This window comes from Anser anser (assembly GCF_964211835.1).
Source record: "Anser anser genome assembly, chromosome: 5".
NCBI lineage: Eukaryota > Metazoa > Chordata > Aves > Anseriformes > Anatidae > Anser > Anser anser.
The window spans coordinates 41683975-41707627 of NC_139725.1; the positions used below are offsets into that span (position 1 = coordinate 41683975).

The 23653-nt window shown below is 38.5% G+C and overlaps 2 protein-coding genes across 17 annotated transcripts in view; one reads left to right on the top strand and one right to left on the bottom strand.

Moving 5' to 3' along the window:
• Positions 1-23653, top strand: part of MIPOL1 (mirror-image polydactyly 1) — a 192850-nt gene that overhangs the window by 139673 nt on the left and 29524 nt on the right. For 14 of the 16 annotated variants that reach the window (XM_083837762.1, XM_083837763.1, XM_083837773.1 and 11 more), the window contains one exon: positions 1397-1491. In XM_083837762.1, the coding sequence (XP_083693888.1) occupies positions 1397-1491 (95 nt within the window). Of the gene's footprint in view, positions 1-1396; positions 1492-7850; positions 9762-9784; positions 9950-23653 lie in introns of those variants that run through there. The other 2 variants (XM_083837769.1, XM_083837766.1) reach the window with 2 other exon arrangements.
• The window catches only part of LOC310900198 (uncharacterized protein), a 61740-nt gene continuing 49257 nt past the window's right edge, over positions 11171-23653 (bottom strand). Inside the window, exon 3 of the mRNA XM_083837797.1 lies at positions 11171-19373. Coding sequence (XP_083693923.1) covers positions 19308-19373 — 66 coding nt within the window. The 3' untranslated portion in view covers positions 11171-19307. The remainder of the gene's footprint in view (positions 19374-23653) is intronic.

Here is a 23653-nt window from a genome sequence, read left to right on the forward strand (position 1 = left end):
TTTGCCAGGAGTCAGCCATGTATCCAGGACATGATTAATCAACCAGCAGGATAAATTGCCCATAGATGACTGGGAGTTGACAGTAAACAGTAAAACACCTGCCTTGAAGACATATAGTCTTAATAGACGTGCAGGAAACAGCAACAAGTGTGAGTCCTGTTTTAGGAGAGGGATTTTGAGGTATACAGACAGAGTTGTTCATGATTATACAGTGAGTCTGGCAGAGCTCGGAGCTGAACTCTGTGCCATTCCCTTCATGTGTTCGTCGCTCGTGTAACAAGTCTTCAATTTACTGAGAAACTGTTCCGCAACACTGTCCTGAGGAGTTGGCAGAATTCACCGTCAGCTTTTCTCACACACGTACCGCTTGGTTTGGGGCTCTACAATTTGTACAATTAATAACTTACACCATGCATTAAAAACATTGGAAACCAGCCCAATGCTCAGGCTCATGTGTCAAAGAATTGTTGGGCAAGTCCCGTCTTATTTGTTGTTACAACAATTAATCATCCACTGATTATAAGATAATTTATATGGTATCTGGGCCCTCAAGGGAGTTCTGCAGTGCTATTGAAATTGGACATTTTAAAATTAATGGTGATTAAACTGTAAGGCAACATTAAATATGCATGAGTACTTATTTCTTCTGCTTCCTCTTTAACCATAGCGCCATGTCGGGGCTGGCTACCTTCCTGACCTTACAAGCCACACAGGCAATTTCCATAATGGTTATGAGTCACAAGCCGTTCACAGCACAGTGTGAATAAACAAAGGGAGAGGGAACATCCGGGATGGTGCACAGGTGGGAGATGACAGTGGTTCCTCAGGGGTTCCTCACCCCACTAGGAACCAGGTCCTGGATGAGAGGGCCGCCAGTTCCCAGAGCAGCCCAGCAGTGCCAGTCTGAGCAGCCCTGGCTGGGAGCATCAGGTGGCTCCTGGTACAGGAGCTACAATGTAACAGCGTGAGAGCCATGTGCAGGGCAAGAGTTGCACATCAGTTGTTGATGGCTGAGTGCTTTGCTCCATTCTCAGCAAACTATGTTGGTCAACACAATTTTGCTCTAGGAACATTATATAAATAAGAAAAGTGTGCTGAGAAACACGTGGCTGAACTGAATATAGCTAACCTTAACCATTCAAAACGTTTACTGTGTATGCAAGGGGAAACCATTCAAAACATGATCCTGTCAGGAAAAAGAACAAGAAACAATTTCAATGCTACAAGAAAGGATTTTTTTCATAAAAATTACATAGCCAACGTTAGAGAATAGTATAACATAATACACGTATTACAATAAAGCATGGCTGAAATGAACGCACAAAGGATTGTTATGTTTTCAAAGCAACATGGATGTTCTGAAGAAATTGTTTATCATTTGTTTATCATTTTTCAGGCAGAATTGATAGCCTTGCAACAGGAAAAAGAGGCAGCTCTTCAACAGTGCAAAAAATTAGAAGAAGAAATCCAGAGATTGCATGTATGCTACAGGTAAAATAATTAATACTCATATAAATCAGTGACTCATAGGGGAAATTTTCTGCGTGATGTCTAACTCTAAGTGAGGAAATAGCCTTATCAAATAGGTATTTGTTGGAAATGTGAATGCATCAATGAATCAAGGCTGCATTTCTGCTTTACTGCTCACCAACCATCTCTTTGAAATAGAATTCCTTTTCTTGTATCCTAAATATTCTTCAGCTTTTTTTTTTTCTAAGGGAAGGGGAAGGTTGCTGGCAGTTAATTCTCGTAAGAATGAAATATCTGTGTAATAGTGATGCATTCACTTTAAAAAATGAGGAGAAAAGAACCAGTCGGCATAAATGCTTATTTCTTCCCTGGTTGTTTGCACATATGCAACCTTATCAACACAGATTTTAAAATAATCTGTAATTTTAAAAGACTGTTTTCTAACTCCCAACATAATGGACGTGTTTTAATTCCTTATATTCTGTAGCAGTACGTAGAACAAGAGAAAGAGCCATTCTCTCATTAATTTAGATGGCTGCACTGAACATTTGCATGGATCAGTGGATGGTAGTCCCTAAGGAAAAGCTCTGTGTGGTCCAGTGAAGGAGTTAGGTTGTTTTATGGAGTGATGTTGGGTTACAGCTCTCATTTCATCCTGACCTCCTGTGTGAGAGGGGGTACAGAGCTGCCAGCAGGTCAGAGGCAGGAGAATTGGCATCAACACAGCAGAAAATTGTGAATCTGAAGGCTGAATGTCTGTGATGAGGGATGTGGGCTGCAGAGGTAAATAATAAATGTAGTGTGAATATTATGTTCATGGAAAATAAAGGGAACTAGTTAGTTATGACTAAAAAACATTTGCAGTTGCAAAACTGTGTGTGTTTTCAGTGTTCCAGCATTTACAAGTGGAAAATACTCATATTTCTAGAGGTTTTTAGAGTTTCCCCTTCTCATTAAGTTTATTAAAACCTTGGAGGGAAGTCTCAAAAACAACTTCTGTTCCTAAATCTCATAGGCATTTATTTAAAACCTGTTAATAGTGAATAGAAACCCCAAGCAATTTGTGATTATTGCTTTTAATGAATTTGGTCAGCATTTAGTGTGTGTGCAAATTATGGTATGATTTACCAAGATAGAATTTATTATAGTGTCCTTATTACTCACTTAAATGGGATTTGTAGAATAATTTAAAAACAGAAATGCAATTTTTATATTGATGTTTCAGAAATCAAGAGTTTACTTGTGTTGGTCTGCACATTGTAGGAGATTTGTCATTGACTTCTGAGTTGTTGACATAGTGTATCAGGTTTGCTCTAACATATAATATTTAACAAGAGTAGTAGAGAGCAACTGCAGTTTACTCTAGTACGTACTTTAAATCTCAGAATATAATAATGACTTGTTGGAATCACCATTGGAATGTAGCACGGTATTAATTTATGGCCCTTACTTTGAACAGGCAAAATTTCATTGTAAGTTTGATTATGGTGTTTTACAAGATTTACTCATAAGGTGTGAAAATTGTCATCTGAATAACCTGTGGGTCAAGAACTTTTTATTACTACTAAGTTATGCAAGTTACACGGTAATTCAGAACATTGAAAATGATTTTATCTCTTATGTCACTGTCCTTAGAGGATGATTCTTTCTAATGCATCCTAAAGTGGATGTAACACGGAGTCATTGAGTAGCTGAGGTTGGCAGGGACCTCTAGAAGTCATATGGTCCAATCCTGCTCAAGCAGGGCCACCTAGAGCAGTTGCCCAGGCCCATGTCCAGACAGTATTTGAATTATCTTCATGGTAAGAGACTCCACAAGCTCTCTGTTTAAGACATACTGTCTACATGTGCAGGCACAATGTTTGGAAAGCCACCTGGAGTTGAATCTGGTGAGTAATGTAAAAGGGAACAAGAAAGACTCCTGTAACTACTTAAGCAGTGATGTTTGAAGTCTTAGGTCTGTCTTTTGCCTTGGCTAGAAATGAATTACAAAGATTCTTAGAAACATCTTAACATTTCAGTTGCAGTTTTACACACGGTGCATGAACATCTGCAGCCTCTGTCATCCAGTAGTCTGGCATTACTCTGAATGCATACCAAGTGACGTAGATGAAGAAAAGAGTATATGGCGTGTGTGTGTAAAACCGTAGGGAACTATATCAGACCAAGTGTGAGATGACCACAATAATCATAAATGACAAAACAATGCATTTTCTCAGGCCAACTAACTGACCAAAAACTTATTCTCTGTTTTATATTTAAGAATTACTTGTGTAGATGTCTACGAGGTCGTTTTATTTTCTTTTACTGCTTGTAGTGGTAACATTAAGTACTGAGAGTATTTTTCAGACAGCCTGTTTTGGACTGAGGTGGAAGTTTGATGCTTTGATACAAGTGAATTGGCAAGATGATTTGCTCTTTAAGACAACCTTACCTTTGAGTTATTTCTCTTTTGGACTTTAGAGCTCCCCAGGAATCACAATATGGGCCTTCACACGTTCCACTCCTCATCTGAACCACAGAACTGCAGTGAAATATCTTATTACACAGACTGCACATTTCCTTCACCTACTGTTCCCTCTTTCTTTTACCAACTTCTCCCACTTTCTGTCATCTCTGTGGTGCCTTGCCCACTATGACAGCAGCTTGGGAATTTTGGCACCATTTGGTGCCTTCTCCTGCTTCTCCTCTTAGGTCTTCCTTGGCCTTAAAAAAGCATTTTCTCCTACTTCTCATTTGTTCCCTTGTTTGGACCAAGATTTCCACATCATCCTTTAACCTAGGAGAAACAAATTTAAGAAAAAAAAATACTAGAGGCTAATGTTAAAGTGTGTAATAAATACCTGAAGCTGTGCCTACATGCACAGCCACATTTCAGGGGTTTGGGCATAAATGTAACGACTATCAGCATATGTTAACTTTTGAAGGCTTACCTGTGCAAACAGTAACACTAAAATGTGTATCTTTATACTGATCTGTCTTTCATGAATATTAGTATAAACCATAAAAGGCTGAATATCTTTAATATCTTTTTATTATACAAAATCAAGGAAGAGATATTTAGTTCCAGATTATCTGTATGTGTGAACATGCAACTGTATATATACACAGACATGCTCAAAGGAAGGAAACAAGTGCAGACCTTCAGAAAAAAAAATCCTTTTTTTTTTTTTTTCCCCTCAATGAAAAAGATCCCTGATATCTAGACACTGCATGCATTTTTAGGCCCCCAGTACAAGAAAGCTATATAAATTAGCTTAACTTCTACAGAGGAGAGCTGGTATGGTCAGGGGGCTGCAACATTTGCCCTGTAAAGAGAGACTGAGGGTACTGCTTCTGAGCTCCTGATAAGCCTGGAAAAAAAAATAAAATTATTTCTTAGGTGGCTTCAGAGAACCTAATAGAAGCCTGCCTGTATCTGTAAGGAGGTTGTCAGGATGGACAGGCTCTTCAGAGTGCTTCATGGCAAGAGGGTGAGAGACAACAGACTTGAATTGGAACAAGACAGTTTCAGGCTTCAAGACCAGGTTGGGTGGGGCTTTGGGCCATCTGGTGGGAGGTGTCCCTGCCCAGATCTGGGGGATTGGAACTAGATGGTCTTTTAAGGTCCCTTCCAACCCAAACCATTCTATGATTCTATCTGTGATTCTATGGTAAGGAAAAACTTTCTCGACACAAGGGATGTGCAGCATTGGAACAGGTTGTCCAGAGAGGTTTTGCTGTCTCCATTCTTGGAGATTTCCAATACCTGAATTGATAAAGTCCAGAGTAACCTGGTCTTATGAAGCAGAAAGTGACTCCTAGCTAGAACAGGAGTTTCATGGAAGACAGGAACGTCCAAACCAAAACTGAACTTTGTGCAATAAAAGATGAAACATTAATTTACACATGAATTTTGACTTAAAAGATGGTACATCCCAGAAAGAATCTGTCTCTTTTTAAAGGGAAAGAGAAGTAAAAATGAGGAAAAAGTGAAAAGGAAGAGAAATCTAATTCAGATACAGAAGGGAGAGGAAGTTGGCTCAGAATAAAGTTGGGCAAGTTCTCTGCTTCTGTTTATTCTTTTTATATTTTTCCTGTGTCGTGTCTCAAAAGGAAAATTGGATTTTCTGTGGAGTAACATCAAAATGCATATCAGAAATGAAAATTTGCATAACAGTTAGGAACAGTATAGAGTTTCTAGCTTACTAGGAAAATTGTTTCACCACAATGCTCTTTAAGCTAGGGATTAATGCAAATCATAGATCATCAGTGACTGAAGAAGGCTATATCCAAATAATCAGTCTTGAACTATGTAGGAGTGTTAATCCCACTACCACTTTCTCACATAGTTCTGTTGTTTGAATGTCGTCAGAAGTTTTTTATTTTTTTCAGTTATATGGTCTGTCCATTTTTATAATCAGTTTCCTTGTATTTCAACAATGCTTCAGAAGTGTACTTCTGCTACACATAAAAATGCTGACAGAGAGACGTATGCTGTTGCATACTGATTATTTTTTCCACATATTAGATAAAATAGCACAGCTGTGTATGAGAAATGTATCTCTATACAGGGAAGAACATATATATTTTTCCAAATTAAAAAAAGAAAAAAAAAAGGCTACAATATTTCACTGAAAATCTCTGGCAACAGGAGTTTTCATAGGCAAATAATTTGATCAGAGTATAACTAGTACAGCAAAATGTACACCTCTAAGATGTCAACCCCCATTGTAATGAAAGATAAAAGAGCAAAATATAAATGTAGGGCTATCTCTACTTAAAAGTATGTTTTTTGTAGGTTTCATGTTGGGGTCAGAGGCAGTGAGGCTCAGTTCATTAAAACTACTGTTTGCTGTACATATGTATAAGAAATATATATTTGTGTCAGTTTACACACCTTTGAATGAAACTGCTAAGGATAAGAATTGGTATGTTCAGCAGCAAGAGTTAATAAGGGTTGTAAGGTAAAATTTAGGGATGCATTTAGTAACTGTGAGTAGTTATTTCAAAGATATGTATGAGCTTCCTTTGTGATTTACTCCAGTACTCTAAAAGCTATATATTTGCCAAGTCTGATGTTCCCAGGGGAGGAAGGACAGTAAAAATTTTGCAAAAAATTTTTATCCAGAGGTTCTTCCAATTTGCAGTTGAAGCATGTAACATGCAGAAATAGCTACAGGCTGGAAGTCACAAACATACATTTACTGCAGTGAATTTCCTAATAAACAGATATTTGAAAAACCTTGCAACAATAAAATGAAATTTAAAAATGATTTTTTACTCTCCTGATGCTGAGGTTAAGTAAAGATCTGAAAGAAAGATCACAGTAGCTATGGAGAGATGGAGTTTTGAGGGCAGATGCATGTCACAGACTCAAGAGTTGTACATTCCAGAGTATTTAAGATCTGCAAGGTACAGCCACCCTGCAAGAAAAAGGTATCTTACTTTACAACTATGTGACAATTTTCAATAATGAGATAGAAGTCTAACTTCAGTGAGACCCCTTCTAATAGTAAGCACTATGATCTGAAATAAATATTTTTAGAAGCAGACATTCAGTCAGTATGGGTAGCTTCTCCATCAGCATTGCAAACAGAATTGTTGTTCCCTAACCAGCTGTATCACTTGTAAAAGTTATAAACTATTGAAAAGGTTTAATAAGTTTTTAATCTAAAAGCTTCTGATGCTGCTGATGGTTCGGTTAAAGTGGGATTCATGGTTTAAGTAGCATGAGCAAACAGTTGAAAAAACAATTGATTTTGTGGAGATACATATATTTTTTTCCCACAAAGTCTGTTGTAAAATGATGTGCAGGTTGATCTTTTTAAAGATTGAAATTGATAGACTTGAAAGAGAAAAGAATCAAGAGTTTTTTTGATTTCCTCAAATGAAAGACATATAAGCACAGGGACAAACTTAATTTTCATTTTAATTACAGAACTGAATCACCCTATAACAGGAGAAATAGATGAAGAAAGATGCTTTGTAAGGCAATATTTGAACTTCTGGGAAAAAGAAAAAGGCTGTATTCTGTTCAAGCTCTGAATACAATGGTGCATGTTAATTTACATGTTCTGTAGGTTCATGGCCGATGTTATGGATTATAATACTTGAGTGATATCATTTCATCCCTGTTCCATGGGTCCTGTAAAAGGATATGTAACAGCATAATTCTTGCTGTTAGACTGTCCTCTTGTTCCAGTTATAAGGACTATTATAAGCTATAGATTGTTCTACCTAACATCAATAGTCATCCTCTTATGTTCTGTGTAGTTCACGGGGACAGTAGCGGCACGTAAATCAGAATACAACTGCCTAAATATTTAGTCTACTGTTTTCTGACCGTCCCCTGCTCAAATATTTCAGCCTCTCTGATTTGCCACCTGTGTCTTTTTCAGAGATTTCTCCAGTCCAGATTTATCTCAGGGTGACATGATGTGCAGCAGGAGATGGGGTTGCTCTAATGTCCAGCTTCCCAGTCCAAATAAACTGAAACCCATTTACACTGGGATGAGTGAGGCTGCAGCCATGAGTGCAGAGCAGTGATCTCAGTCCTTCCTCTGCAGCTAAAGCAAGATACCTTGAGCACTTGCCACCGCAGTTTACCTCAGAGAACTTGTCTTTCCATTGCTGTTTTTTTTCTCACTTTTTCTTTTAAGCCCATTGACGCATTTTCCTGCTCTTTTCGTCCTGACTGCACGCTGCAATTCTGACACTGCTGTTGTTTCAGTATTAGTTGATTTAAACTTACCATAATGTGGCTGGTTATGGTCATTGAGAAGAATGACCAGACAGTGTGTGGTATCAGTGTAAACATACTGTTTTGCAGAGCAATTTGGGGGAGATCAGGACAGAAGACAACAGCTGTGTTTTCAGTATTCTGTGTCCCTGCAGCAGTAACTTCTGTTTTATCCAAGAGTTTCAGACACTGACATCAAATGTAAATCTTGAGCTAAGTAAATCTCCCACTTCTAAGCAAAGGAGAGATTCTCTTTTATGCCAAACAGGTGAGATGCTTGCATGTATTATGCAGTGGGAGATGGTGCAATATGTCTTCTTGTGAAGGAGAATAACCCTCTGCGGTGTTACGCAGCCCAACATATAGAAAAAAATGGCTCTGTAAGGGAACACTAAGGTTTTTGTTTGTCTTTTGTTACTCTGAAAAAACTCGGGTGTGACCTGAGCTATATTTCTTAGTTTATTCTCTACATATAAAGTCCCACTGATTTTTTCTATGGGAGGTTTGGACATGCACTGAATAAAGTTTTAACCCCCACCCTTTTTATTTATTTATTTATTTTACCTAAATGTATGTGCATTCTTCCAGTTTATTGAACTGAGTGCTGAAATCGGTTGGGATTTAGAGCCTGCAGGTTCTAGTTCTCCCTCTGTTATCATGCCACTTTCCAGTGGAGTTCTGCAGCCCCAGAAGTATTGCTGTTTTAGATTGGTGGGGTCTTTCACACTTTGTAGCTCTGCAAGCATTTTCCCACTGGTAAGCCCCTCTTTTTTTCTTTCCTGCCTTGTATTTCTTGTTACCCTTATGTATTTCACATTTTATTGGATTTATTATCCTCTTCCCCTTGCCCCATTCCTAGACTTCATGTTCTCTAGCCTGGAATTGATTGGTCTCTCCTTCTGCAGTTGCTTTACTTCCTAGCAATAATTGCCAGGGAGACTGACTTTATAAATCAGTGGGTAGTGAGCTTTCTTGGGAGTGTGGCAGACCAGATTCTCATATGCAGTTAACACTTGACCATTTGCCCAGAAGAGGGATGGTAGAGAGAGGCTCCAGTATAGGTCATAGGCTTGGTGTTTACAGCACCTATTTGGCAGGTGATGAAAAGGCAGAGCAGTGTCTGAGTCTGTTTGGAAGGGGGATTGGTTTTTTTTTTTGTTTTCTTTTTTTTTTCTGCCTCGCAATGGAATATCTTAGCCAGCAGTGCTCTCTGAGCTTCTTCTCTCTCATTCATTTAGAGAGACACACACACAAAAGTTTTGATAGTTTCTCTTTTTGCCCTGACATGATTTCAAAGATTTTCCCATCATATTGGGAAAAAAAAAAAAAGAAGTTGCAGCATGGAAAAATAATTTCCTTTTGAGCTTTAGTGATTTATAAAAACTTAGAGGGAGAGGAAGCACTGAACAGTCAGAGATCCCAGCTGCCTGGTGGAACAAGCTAGCCCACGCCATCCCTGTAACAAGCCCTAGGGTGGATGTAGCACACTCAGATTGCCTTGTGCTGCTGTTGACTCAGGCATGGATTGGTCTGACCTATATTCCATGAAATCTTTGTGCCTAATGTTTCCATGGGCTGGTTCTTGTCTTTCAGAGGTGCTTTGCCAATAGGAAACGCTAAGCAGCAGGTCTGAGGAGGAATGTGGGCAGAGTGAACATGGACTGAAGTGCTTAACATGCTCTGTGATGGGGTTTTAACTCATACTATTCCCTGGGCTATGTCTGTTACTGCTTCTGTTACTGAGTGTGTTATATTGGAAATCTTTCTTCAATTTTTAAAACTTGTTGTGGACCAACCAGCCCTTTGTTGTGCCAAAAACATTAAAGCTAGAAGCACCCTGCAGCGGATTATACTGTATTTCATCAGACTTGCACAGACTTCTTCCTATCTGCTTCTGTGGGGTAACTTGAACTAAAAGAATGATTACCTTGTCAATTTTGCTGTTACAGACCTTTTCAGATGAGTTTTTGCTCTTCTCTAAGAGCAGGGATTTGCTTGACAGAAAGGAATTCCTTGCCAGTGGATGCTGATATGGTCCTGTGACTCTGTATGCAGCGCCCGGCTGACTTTCTGTTAACAGCTCTCCCTGGTTCAGGCTGATTCTCTTCCCCCTCTGTTTCACTTTGGTTCTCTGTGGTTTTCTGTTATGAATTCCTTGGTTTCTCAGTGAGCTGAAAAGTCTAAGAAGTGTAATTTTGTTCTGTGCTTTTTGGAATAAGTACATAGCTAGAGGTTTCTAGGAATTGTTTTTAAAATTTGTTAAAGCCTAATAAAGTGGAATTATTGGAAGAAAGGTTTTAAGTCTCTGGAATAACCACCTACAAGCAACCAGCTGACTACTGCTGATAGTTTGGAGCAGATTATTAATGTAAAGTATACTGCTGTAGAAGTACTTGTAAAAATTAAGATATTGAGATCAGCGAAGTTAATATCTATTCTGTATAATGTAAGAATACTTGAAAAGAAATGTTGGAAAAGCTGTACAGAGCATTTGCAGGATTATGAAAGCTGTTACCTGGTGGAAAGGGTATGTGACCAAAGGCTAAATGTTCTGGTTCTGCAATTGAAATGCTGAATGAATGTTGTTAATTCACATCACTAATCTCTGCTTCAGCTACTTTATTTGTATAAAATGAAGTATTACCATTTTCCGTCATACCTTTAGAGATCTATGGAGTATCAAAATGTAGGTCCTCTTACTTTAAAACCAGGGAAGGAAAACAGACCCAGGATTAGAAAAAGCATTCTCTAGAGCAAGTTAGAGAAATACAAAAAAGATGTGTGCAATAAGCTGTTTGAAAGACAAATTTTCCCATAAGAAATTTTGAAGAAAATCTAAAACTACAATGAAAAGGATTTGACTTTCCAAGAAAATATTGTGTTAATGAGAATTTCTTTTGCTATGAATATGATATTTAGAAATAAGGTAGTAACATCGTCAGAAGGACGTTAAATGCCATTTCTTTTCTGTTGATTTTCACAGGACACGTTTTTATGTTAAAATGTCAATTCAGTGAAAAAAAGATCATTTTGACTTATGTTTTGGTTCAGTTCTCTTCAGCTGAAGAACTGAAGCAAAACAGCATTCAAAGTTGAAATGTGAAGGTGACAGGAAAACTTTCACTTAGAAATTTGCCACAGGAAGCCAACATATTTTTTTTCACTGGAACATACCTCTTCCAGTAAAAAACATTTGTTTGTTGAGAAGACTTGTCCTCATGAAGAAATTTCAGGCAGTGCTAGACATAACATTACTTCTCTTACTTTGGGCTTAGCCCTGCTCCCAGTTGAGTCATTGGAAAACCTTGTTTAGGAAATAAGAATTCAGGTGGGAAGAGAAGTCCTCTGTCTGTGGAAGAAAATGAGCCAGAGGACTGCCTACCTATTGTGTTAACAGAGAAGTTGAGAGTAAGATATTTTTTTCTTTTTTTTTTTTTTTTTTTTTAAGTTAGAGGTTATATTGAGTTGCTACATGCATGTCCTGTTGATGCCTTTCACTGGAAAGTTTTCTGTTTTTACATCCCCAAGCTACTTTTCTAACTAATAGATAGAGATCTGTGTTTTGGAAGCTGAGGGTTTTTAATGTTATGTCCAGAATTACATAATGTTTTGTTATTCATCTGGTATGGATAATTCCTCCAGCATAGGTGTGACGGCTTTCATTTTTAATGTCAGGTGTAGGGATGGACTTGAAAGTTTCAGTCAGTTTTTCAGTGAAGAAATGGGCCTGCTGGGATTTGCACAATCCTCAGCCTCTGAAATATTTGAGTAAAATGCAATATATTAGTAATGCTTTTCATTTATAAGCTGTGGTTCATATTGTTAGGAGGGGAAGAAGAACTGGCCCAGAGCACACTTAGTTTTTTTCCACCGCCACCAAGACCAACACGTGTATGCAGCAGGGCAGCACTGCTGTCTCACTGGCAGAGAAGCTTGTCTGGCTGTGAGCTTTGAAGGAAAAGCCACAGGAGGGCAGGGAGGAAGTTATGCCAAGTGAATAATCAGTGGTCTATTTTCTTTGACATCAAAGTGATTTTAAAGAACTTCTTCCCCTACCTGAGCCACTTCACATCTTGTTTTTGTCGTCTTTGAACCTGTTCTGTATCAGTGATACAGATTAAAGCACGGCCACCCACATGTGTTTTCACTGGCAACACAGAAGTGGTGGCAAACAGTGACACAGGAGCAGGAGCAAGCATTAGTAGGCGAGGGACTAGAAATTGCCGAAGGAAAACATTTTGCCATACTGCAGCCTGAAAAATCCCTGTCTGACAGGTGGACAGACAAGCACATGGGGTCTCCTCTTGTGTTACGTCAGTAGCTTGAAAACTCTTCACAGCCTCTCTAGCTAATATAATTGAACTTATTTTTTAAGCTGCAGTAGGTTTGAAAGCCTGCTTGGGAATCAGGAAGAATTTTTTTTCACTATGCCCTAAGGCTTGGTAAGGGCTTTATTTCTTAATTTCTCCTTCTTCGTACACCTAACTGGCCACAGTTAGCATGAAGGCTACTGAACTGAGAAATACAACATTGCAGTGTCTGATAGCAACATTTTCTTTTGGCAACTGGTGACTAGTGTCCTCAATGAGTAGAAGGGCCAATAATCAGATGGAAGAGAAACCCACAAGTCTGGAATCTCAGGGTGCAATCCACTGAGGCTGATGGTGATTAGAGCAAATGAAGTCAAGGTCTGCAACACAGAATCCACCAGCTGTGTCTCTTCTTTCTTCAGGAGAGGAATTTTTATGCAGTTCTTGCCACTTGTTAGTCTCTAGGGCTGCTGCTTTCATATTTGAGAGAAATTTATTGGCTCCGATAATTTCAAGATTTTTGATTCATGCTCGACATTGTTGCTTCCAAGCTTGTGAAGTTAACAGCATGTATCTGCACCATTCACTAGACAGCAGGATGAAAACTCTGGTCACCACAAACTAAGCTTTGAGGTGCCCAAATTGTTTCAAGAGTTTGTGTAGGAAATAATTAGGGCAATTTTGTAAAATGTTTGTAAATATTAACATCATAAAAGCTGTAACTGTAAGGGATCTCTCTCTTTTCAGTCTAAATTTGTATTCAGTGCCAGCCAAACCAGACTACTATGTGTAAACAGTATCTGCCCAACAGCCAATAGACTAAACCATAAATACAGTAGTTTATTTGGGATTTGTTTGCTTGCCTTCTGTATCTTTTTTTTCAAAACAAAGTAGGAAAGTGGTAGTGAGAAAAGAAAGGGTGCTCGCTTAACTTTTTTATTATTTACTTGTTACGTGTTTGTTTTGTTAGTATTTCTGGTGCTTGTGGCAGGAAAAAATGTTTTTATTTCATTTAGTTTCATTTTATTCTTTGAAAATAACTTCGTAAGAAAGAAGTGTCGGGTAGAAACAAAGTGTACTCACAGTTGGATATTCCTGTTACAAGACAGGAGATGACAATGGTATCTTTTTAGTGTATCTGTTATCTGTGGTGTCATTAAACCTAATGATGTGCTAAATAATAAAAGCAGCCTTATCGCATCACAAGGCCTTGAATTGTGTCTTGAAGTTGCCATGCCTGTGGGTTCCGTTTGGCTTTCAGAAAAGGGTTTGGAGTCAGAAGAAGCAGCAGTTCAGAGTGCGTTTATGTGATCAAAGCTCTTTAGACAGATGGCTGCTAGCACTCCAAAATGATTAAAATATGTTCCAAGCAACATCAGTTTGTGGGCTTGGGGACCCAACCTTTCATTAGTCAATAAAGGGTCTTGAGTTCTTGAAAATGAAATCTTTAAAAGCTAATAAGGCTGCTGGTTTCCTCTGAGCTGTTTCTTCAGATTTGCAGTTGTGGATTGGACTTGGGCCAGTATCTGTCCAATAATATAAGGCTTTAAAAAAAATCTGGTTACAAGAGACCTCCCAGCAGATCTGCCTGTTAAACAGTGTGGCCGAAATTTTCGGTCTTGAATATGTAAGTTCAGGCACCTGAGTTTGCATTTAGGGGGCTGGGAAGGGACCTGCAAGTGCCTCCTCAGGTCACCAGCCACTCAGTGGAGGATTAAACGATAGGCACCAGCACTTGACTGTTTTAACCTGTTCTATTTTATTCTTAAAACCTTGTGAGTTGGCCTAGCATCATTTCCAGAACACTTTCAGCATACCCTAAACAAGATACTGACTCATTAAGCAAGTTTCTCTGAGCTTTTAGAAATCAAAAATATTGTTTATGGCATTCCCGAGTCCTGTCAGTACTTGTGAATTATGAATGTGCCATAGTGTGGTTCAGTGCTACAACGCGGTAGGGTTTATTCTGTTGTCTGCAGCAGGGCTACAAGAGAGAGCAACTGGGGGCTTGTGCAAATGCAAAGTGTCTGTAACCTCTGTGTGTCTATGTGAGGGCAGTAGCAATAAAAGTCTGTTCAATAAGGTATTAACAAGTCCAAGCCTTCTGTGTTTTTTTTTTCTCTGACAGAGAAAAGACCCCTCTCACAATTTGTAAACTTCTGAACTTAGTGTTCTTGCCCCATAGACTCTACACAAGTCATAAAATCTGGAGGTATGCTTGTTCTCCCAGTCTCTCAAAAGTCCTTCAAAATTTAGCCCACTGCTACCTTAAAAAGAGTATATAAAATATAAAATAAAAAAATAAAATCGGTTTTGACATACACCAACAGAAGCAAAGCAAGTCACAGTGATCCCATTAGCTTAGTGTGATCTCATTAGCTGGATTGTTCACCCTGTCTTCTTTCACCTTGGGAACAGTTCTCGCATTCCTTTTGTCAGTACTTGATGGGGCCAGCAACTGAAGTTCTTCCCCCAGACGCACCATAGTTACTCAGAGAATGTCATACTCCATTTCGCTTTCCCATGGTCTCTCCCTGAAGGTTTTTTCTGTGCTTCAGCTTTAACAGCCAGTGATTTTTACTGTCACATAAGCATAGGCAAGATGCTACTCTCTTTTGTTAAACATACATCAGATTCTGCATGCTTATTATTTTGGTGAGCTGATTTTTTTTTCCTTTTGTTATTAAATATCTGGTTTGTGTTTCCCAAAGCTTTTGTCCACCAAACAATCCCATCATATACTCTGCTCTTAGAAATGACTTCTGAAATGAATCATATTCTCACTGAAAAACATACAGCTCTACATTTTTAACCTTCTTCTTCCTGTGAACCCTTTTTTTCCTCAGACAAAACTAACAACTCATTTTCCCCGGAGTAGGTTGCACAAGACAATAGTCTACACTAAAAGCTCAGGACATAGTGGACATACCTCTTTCTCTTAATGTCTCCCTTTCTGGAGGTCTTTACAAACAGATACATTTACCTTGGACTCTGTCCCATTGATTTAAGTGTGCTCTAATGTGGTCATGTTACTTTCTCTTTATTACTATTTCTTTGTGCCTCCTGAAATTTAGGCAGTTGACCTAACCACCTAAACGAGTGAGAACTTCAGGGTAAGGAGATGCACAAAGACTTCATCAAAGTGCTATGATTTTAAGGTTTGATAGTTCCTGAAGAACTAGCACTAGGAAAGGAAATTAGAAAGAAGATATTCATATTGTCTTGGGAGAAGACAGAATTAATTTGTCTCATTAGAAATTATGTCTACCCTTTATATCTCCTAAGGTACTAGACATCATATTAGTCACTTTTCCTTCTACTCCAGTGAATCATATAAATCCTTTTATTAAGAAAACCAGCATCCTACATAGCCTGTGTCACTTCTTTTTTGGATCGTTTTCCTGAACTGTTTCCAGATGCCATGTAGTGACAAAATGCCACAGAGTGCTCCACGCGTACACTCAGGTCTGAGGATTTCCTGCTTTGGCGGGGGGGTTGGACCCGATGATCTCTCGAGGTCCCTTCAAACCCCTACAATTCTGTGATTCTGTGATTCTAGGAACCAAGCAGGACTTCTAGAGCAGCATGAATCTGCAGTGGCGGATGATTTTTACATGCTGCCAAAGTGCTTTATGGGGGCTTCTGCTTTGAGTATTCTGATTTACCATTGTTTTCATCCAGAGTTGCAAGTTGGAAACCTGTAAATATAAAGTCCTAAAGGTCTCCATTAGGGGAGTGAAAATGAAGGGCCTCTTTTGGAATGTTTTTTCTTTGCCTCTTGATTCCCCTAGCTGTAAGATGTGAATAGTGCTACTCATACGTTTTTGGAAAATACATTGATTTAAGTTTTCTTTATTAGATTCTGCTACAAGTTAAGTGAGGGAAACCTAAATTTATCACAGTAGCTATTGTATTGCAGCAGTCCTTCTAAAATGCAAGTACAGAACTGCCTTTTCCAGACAAACGATATACTGTGAGTGCCTCATTAATACATTTAATGTTTAATGACCAACTGTTTCTCCTGTTTCCTCTAAATTACTGTAAAGTTACTATTCCACGGAGAGAAAGTAGCTTTTTATTCTGGAGAAGACTGTGGCATTCATTGCTTTGAGTGAGAATGTAATCTCAAATAGTTCATAATATTTCCTCTGCTAAAAAGCAGCAAGTATTTGAAATGCTTTGAAATGATGATGCTGCAAGACAGAAAATATTCCTAAATAAGTGAGTACAGTTCAGATTTAGGGAAATTTTTGGTCAAATCAGTGAATATATGTACGTAATTTTGTTGTAGAAATGTTGCAGAGTTCCTTCTTTCTGTTTGTAATACTGCAGCTCTTTATGATTAGGGGGAAAACTGGTTTAGCAAAGGAGGTGTTGAGCCTGCCAAGGTTGATGGAGTAGAATTTGGATAGCCATTTGGTGTGGGACAGCTAGACAGGAACAGAGAAGCATGTAAAATGAGTAGATTGCTACAGATTTATGCTTGCCAGAACAAAACAGGTAAACTGTTTGTGAGTTTTAAATATCCTGATTAAGATTTGAAAACTTAAAGAAAAACATGCCTTTAAAAACTGGAGAAGATCTTGGTATAATGATAATTATTTTGAAGATTATTCTGGAGGAAGGTTACAATAACGTAAAACACTTCAAAATGATTTTTACTCAACTAATACTTCAATAATGGACGTTAATACTGTTGACTTTATTCGTGGATTGAATGCAAGCAATTTAGACAATAGATAGTATCAGGTGCTAATAGATCAAACATAATTACTCTTGATGAAATAATTTTACACAGTTTAACAAAATCGTTTCAATTATTTATACACTGTAAACGAAAACCCTGAGTAAAAGTGAAAATACTAAGCTTTCTCCTCTAGGGGCATTGTATGCATTTCTGAGTCATACTTTTTCTTCATAGCAACCTTTCCTCTATAACAGCTTCCAGTGCAAGTTATTACAATTCTTTTTGCATAACATAGGTCATATGAAGTTCAGCTGTAGGTGGGGCCACTGTAGTAGATTGGGGGACAGTCTTAATAGATCCGTTTCATTAATTAAGTCATGCATTTTTTTATTAACAAAACCTGTATGTCAGGTTTAGCCAGCTGGGAACCATTCTTATGGTTGTTATCTTTGTCAGAAGGAATATTGAGAAAATAAGGAATTACTGTACACGCTTTAACTCCTGATTAAACAGAGGAATGACATCCTTTCACCCGCTGTCCATGAAAAAATAACTTAAGGGCATATCGTAGGCTTGATTTGGAGGATGTGATCTTACATATCTCATTAAGGCAAAAATTGTGTACATTGCATTCAAAATTTAACCTGAAGGATTTGTTTCATACCTAACCCATGGCTACTGAGATAAGCAAGTTAAAAGTCAAAATTTCAAATATCTAGATTATATATGGTTGCTTATTTTATTTATTTTATTTCATTTCATTTCATTTCAACTCTTGCAGGAACTTCTTCTTGTCCTACTATATGAATGTATAAAGTAAGTTTTTATTGTGCTTTTTCTCTTCTGGTGTTCCATTTCCAGAGATCAGAAGGAAGGAGTAAGATTTTCAGGAAGTGTTTTGTTATTAGACACAGACAATGGTGTAAGCATCTACTGATGGCCTCAGCCTTTAGCTTCTTGATACAAAAATTCCAGTCATTTTTTACTAGGCTTTCTCCTGGTCTTCAACAAGAAATGCACAAATGACTTCAACTGTCATTAAGGAGGATTGAACAGGGGGCATCTCTTGCCAGGAAAGAAGAAGTGCTGTGAATTTGTCCCTCACTTGTCCTTCAGACAAAGGAGTGGGAAGATGGATGGGTAACACAGTTCATAACATCTGATTTTTTCTTTCTTTTACTGCTGAGATAGGCTCATTTAGCATCACAATCTGTTTGTTTCAATCATATTCTGTAAAAGGGAATAATACAGAGGCTAGATTTTGATCCTAAGGTCTTTAGTCAAGTTACAGAAATACCTATTCTTCCTTTTAGCTCTTCTTCCCTGCTGTCTTTAACCAAAGAGTGATATATTACTATACTTCTACAGCTGTGACAGTAGAGCAAGGATTATCGTGACATAGGAATTTAGTTCTCCTTCTTGAGCAAATGTTTCCGCTCCTATCAGAGGAGAACAGAGGATTGGCTGAACATGTAGAAGTATAGCACATTACCTTTTCCTGTCTAAAAAATGAATAAATTTGAATTGAACAGTGTCAGTTCAGTGCTAGCTATATTTCACAAAAGCTTTCATGCTCATTCAGGTTCCTTGTCAGGTCCTGAGAAAATAATTAATTCTTTGGTTCAGTGCAACCAATACATTTCCTGCTACAACGATTCACTTTTACCTGCTGGTTATGGAGAAATGATATGCTGGCCAAAAGAAGAAGCTGGAGTTTTTCTCATGAACTCCTGCCTCATGAAGTTAACACTGCTGTTTTCCTCTTCACTCAGACTAAATTAAGTGCACAACAATGTTATTCTTTTACAGATTTGATTTCAATAGCCCAGTGGTCAAAATTCATGGGGATGAAAGAAGAGAAAGGTGAGGGAGCCAACTTAAAAGTTTTAGGATACAAAAATCAGTTCAGCATCTGTTTTCAGCATCTTTCCAACCCTTATACTTTGAAGCTCTGTCTTCACTGATTTTTCTCCAGCAACAGCCAGTCTAATCACTCACATTCCAAGAGGCTTGTGAATCACGCAATTTGGCTTTCATTCGGTGGGCTATACCCAGCTGATTGCCCTTTTCATCTGGAAGGGTGCAAGGAACACCTTCTTGGGTAACAAAGCTCTTGGGCTCACGGCAGGTGGGAGGCTGCTGTCACTGCTTGCACCTTACACATTGGTTGCAATGGTGGCTGAACCTGCAATGGGGAGGCAGAAACTGCATCATGAGAAGTTGTAGTGTTTTTTCCGTAAAAGTCCTAAACCTGGATCTGTCTACTAAAGTTAAGCAAACTGACATACATCACCAACACATGCATACTGTTAATTAGCTGTTTTGTATCTTCCTGTGAATAATAATTTGTGCTGAGACCTGAACCAAGATTGGAGCCTCAGGTTTCCAGATGTGGCACACATAGATAAGAAGAAGTAATCCCAGCCCCGCAAAGCTTAGAATTCAACAAGGGCAAAAAGCAAAGGAAGGGCACTTTTCTCCCGGTTTCATCATGGCAGGCTGTGGTGTGCGTGTTGTGACTTGTTCAGTACCACACAGAAGATGTGAAACAGAAGAGGGAATTCAAGACAGAGCTCTGATCCCCAGTCCACTAAATCATTCCCCAGCATATGTCCTTGTTTCATGTTAGGGAGAATGGCCCAGACAAGTCTGCCCCATCACTTCAGTAAGCATTGGTACAATAGAGAAGCAGACTTCCCCTATATTAAGTTTCCCAGGCGTTCCCTTTATCATTTAAGCCATCGTTTTAACTGCCTTGTTTCATAGTGCTCAACTGTCCAAGGAGCTGTGTGATTTATATATAAGGGTTTGGCAGCAGCAGCTAGGTAAGACATGGCTTACTGAGTAGCAATACGTTGCCATTGTGTCATTCACATGGCTTTCAGGAGGCAACTTGCTAGGTTATTTCTGCATAGCAGTCCCAAAACCATCTCCATTTTTGCATAGGAGAAGCTGTGATAGTTTTAAGGTAGACACTACAGGCATCTGTACTAGCCTGGTTGAGGGCTTTCAGACTGCAACACTTGCAGTCCTCCTGGTGACTGCAGCCATCTCAGAGGGGCACATATTGCTGTGCAGAGTACTGACAGCAGAGAAACCATGTTCTGGGCACACTCACATAGAGTGCATCAATGTACCTCACTTCCTGGCACATTGGTGACCACAGCCAGGCATGTGCTGGAGCACAGGACACCTTGTTCCACCGTGGTCAGAGTTGCTTAATATTTTTCAGTAACGCTTGTAAGAAAAATCAGACAAAATTTTTCAAGTACACTCTATTTTTCTGGGTATGGGGAGAAGTATACTCAAGAAAAAAAAAAAAGTTAATTTTTTTTTAAAAAAGATATTCAGAGAGTTTAACCCAGCTGAATCATTCACTAACTAAGGAATGATAAGAGAGCAGAGCCCCATGTGAATCCCTTCCCAGGTCAGTTACACAGGGTTTCTAGCTTTAGGGCAACTCATCTCATCCATTAGATCATCTCTCTCTCAAATTCCATATGTGTTTGGTTATTCCATCTTTGAAACACGTTTCCATTCTTCGTGTTTCTTTTAATTGCATTCTCCTGGAGAGACACTTCTCTTCCATCTACTCAGCTGGATGTTCCTGGCTATGCTGGAAAGCAGGGCTGGCTTCTAGCCCTCTGTCCGAGACAGATTTGCCTCTTGCTTTTCTGGTTCAGTGGGGGAGTTAAGCCATGTGATCACAATAGCAAATCAGGACAGCCATAAAATTCACAATCGTGTCTGATTTATAAAGATAACATTGTAATAAATACAAGATATTTTCTAAGGTTATTAGTAACAGGCTTTCTTCAGCTGGTCGTTTCTGAATGGTGCCATGCGCTTTACTGCCTGATTGATTTACAGGCCTTTATGATTTTAATTAATGCTGTTTTCATCAGAGACAATTACTATTGATTTGAAAACTCCTGGCTGTCCAGTTTATCTACGCCAGTGTTTGGGAATTATTCCTGTGATCTTTATTTTGGAAATCTATTGAATAGCATCAAGAGCACTAAAGAGGCCATTTAAACACTGGGGAAAAAAATAGTACTTATACTTCTGGGAAAATATTTACGGTGATTCACATTTTGGAAGCTGAAACACTATCAATGTTTTATTCCCAGATTATTTTCCAAGAAAAAGCTTGGATCCACTGCTGAATCAGTTTCTTCAATATGCTTAGTCTCATAGTGAAGTTGAATCATGCAGAGAAGGCTGTAAGACTGTGCTGGTGGAGGGGGTCAGGAGACTCCTCTGTTCTCTGTCCTGTGACATTAGCACAGAGGTATGGAATAATCCTATGTAAGTCTCTTAGGAGACATTCAGATCCTACCTGGCTGGAGCAGAGGCTTACATGCACTAGGTGTTAAAGAATCAGGATAAAAGTGTTTATCTGTTAAGTGAACTGCCTTGCACAGAAAAATACAAAACAGAAGAACACTTAATAAAACTCATTAGCTGAGAATATACCCATCTGAAAATGGGAATATTCACTCTATAGGAAAAAAAAGTCACTGTATATTAATATATAAAGGGTTGAGTTTTTCCCTGATGAAAAGAAGCTAAAAATCCTAGGCCATCTTGATGTGAGCAAGAGCTAGGAATTTTACAGAAACTAAAGCCCTGAAAGAAAATCTCAAATGTGCACTTGTATAACAGGTTTTGAGCAAGTCTGGCACAGTATCTACTACTACAGTATAAAGGGCTGGGTTCCTTGATGTATATTTCTAGCTGGCATTTTATCAAGGAAATAAACTTTGATTTTTCTTCTTTTTTTGTGTGTGTGTATGTGTTATGGGCATTGAAACTTTATTTTCTCTGTCCAAAGCTTTGATTTAAAAGCATTAGATCATTAATTTAAGTGCTTTTGCATAAGACTAAAATTGTAACTGAACAAATTATTTATGCAGAAAGAAGCAAGATAAAGTTTCTTTCAAGAGTTCTTTAACATATCAGATTGATAACAGTCAAAACACCTTTACTGCCATTAAATATTTACCAAGACTTGGCTTTTGGAAGAGGGGCAGTTCAGTGCAGTGTGTTTGGCTCCATGCAATGCTATTGATTAGCTATCAGAAGGACATAGTTAATGGGTAACTTGAGGTATTACAGAGTGCTCCACATTCTTGTCAAGTCTTTTCTCTGAAGATGACCTAAAATAAAGTCAGTTACAACTGGCGATCACCCTACGACAGATTGCACAAGCTCACCTACGGTATGAACAAAAGGTTCACAAGAATCAGTTGACCAGGGCTTAAGCAATCCTTTCTAGTAGTTGTTGTCATCACTGCTGGACTTTAGAACTGAACATGTTTACATTTAATTAGAAAGAACACACAGTTTACATCGCACAGTAGCTATCAGTATCGAATCAGAATTGATTTCCGCTCTCTTTCTCAAATGACTGTTTCCTTCAAACTAATTAAAAAAAGGCACATGTAACAAAATGACTCATATAAATTTTAAAGCAAAGTAAACAGTATTCCCTGGAGACAAAAATAAAAGTCAACAGCACATAGTCATTACACTGAACTTGTTTTCAGGTGATTCTGATGCCCGTGTTATGATCTATACCTGTGCTATCAGATTTATTTTATGTACATGTATATATGGGTGGATGTATATATGAAGTATCACTTTCTACTGACTGGATACTCCACTGATTACATCAGTTTTCAGGGTCAGGATTCTTATTTGTTCTGTCTGAATTACTTCAGTTTATCCAATACAAGAGGTGATACACTAGTATTAATGTTTTTTGTAGAAGGATTTTGTCCATTCCAAACAGAATTGTTTGTGTGTAGGTCACACATAAAATGGAAATCAGAAGCCATTATCCTTAGCAGTGAGAGGCTGTAAAAGAAACTAAAGACACAAACCAAATTAGCCCTAACTTCATGCATAATTTCTAACAAAGATATCTCTGCTAGATTTTCTTAGCTCTGCAGGCGAGTCTAAATTCAAACTACGGTGACAGGAGATGTTATTTAAGTCTCAGAGCAGAAATGCCTGACCCTTGAATGTGCACATTTCCCATGTCAACAGGAAAGATTTCCATGGCTGGCATTTTGGAGACTAGATCTTCAAGCCAGCCATGTACTGCATACTGCCAAGTGCAGTGAAGTCAGCAGGAGCCAAGGGGGCTGCCGTCCAGACCTGGTTGGTGGTAGATGTGTGGATCTGTAGGAGCTGATCCTGACATGCCTGCTCTGAAGGCCTAATGTCCATCTATCCCACAATACCTGGTTTCCATGTAAGAGGCAGTGTTCAGAATGAAACTCTTGGCAAGGATCACCAAAAAAGGCACAAGCAATACATACTGTGTCCATTTTCTACCTGTTTTGGTTGGCGTACCAAAAGCTCTATTAATTCAGCACACAACCAGAGTTACTGCTTTCTTAATTATGTTTAGTTTTGAAGACAAAAGTGCACTGTTCTTAAAACTGATGTTGTCAAAAG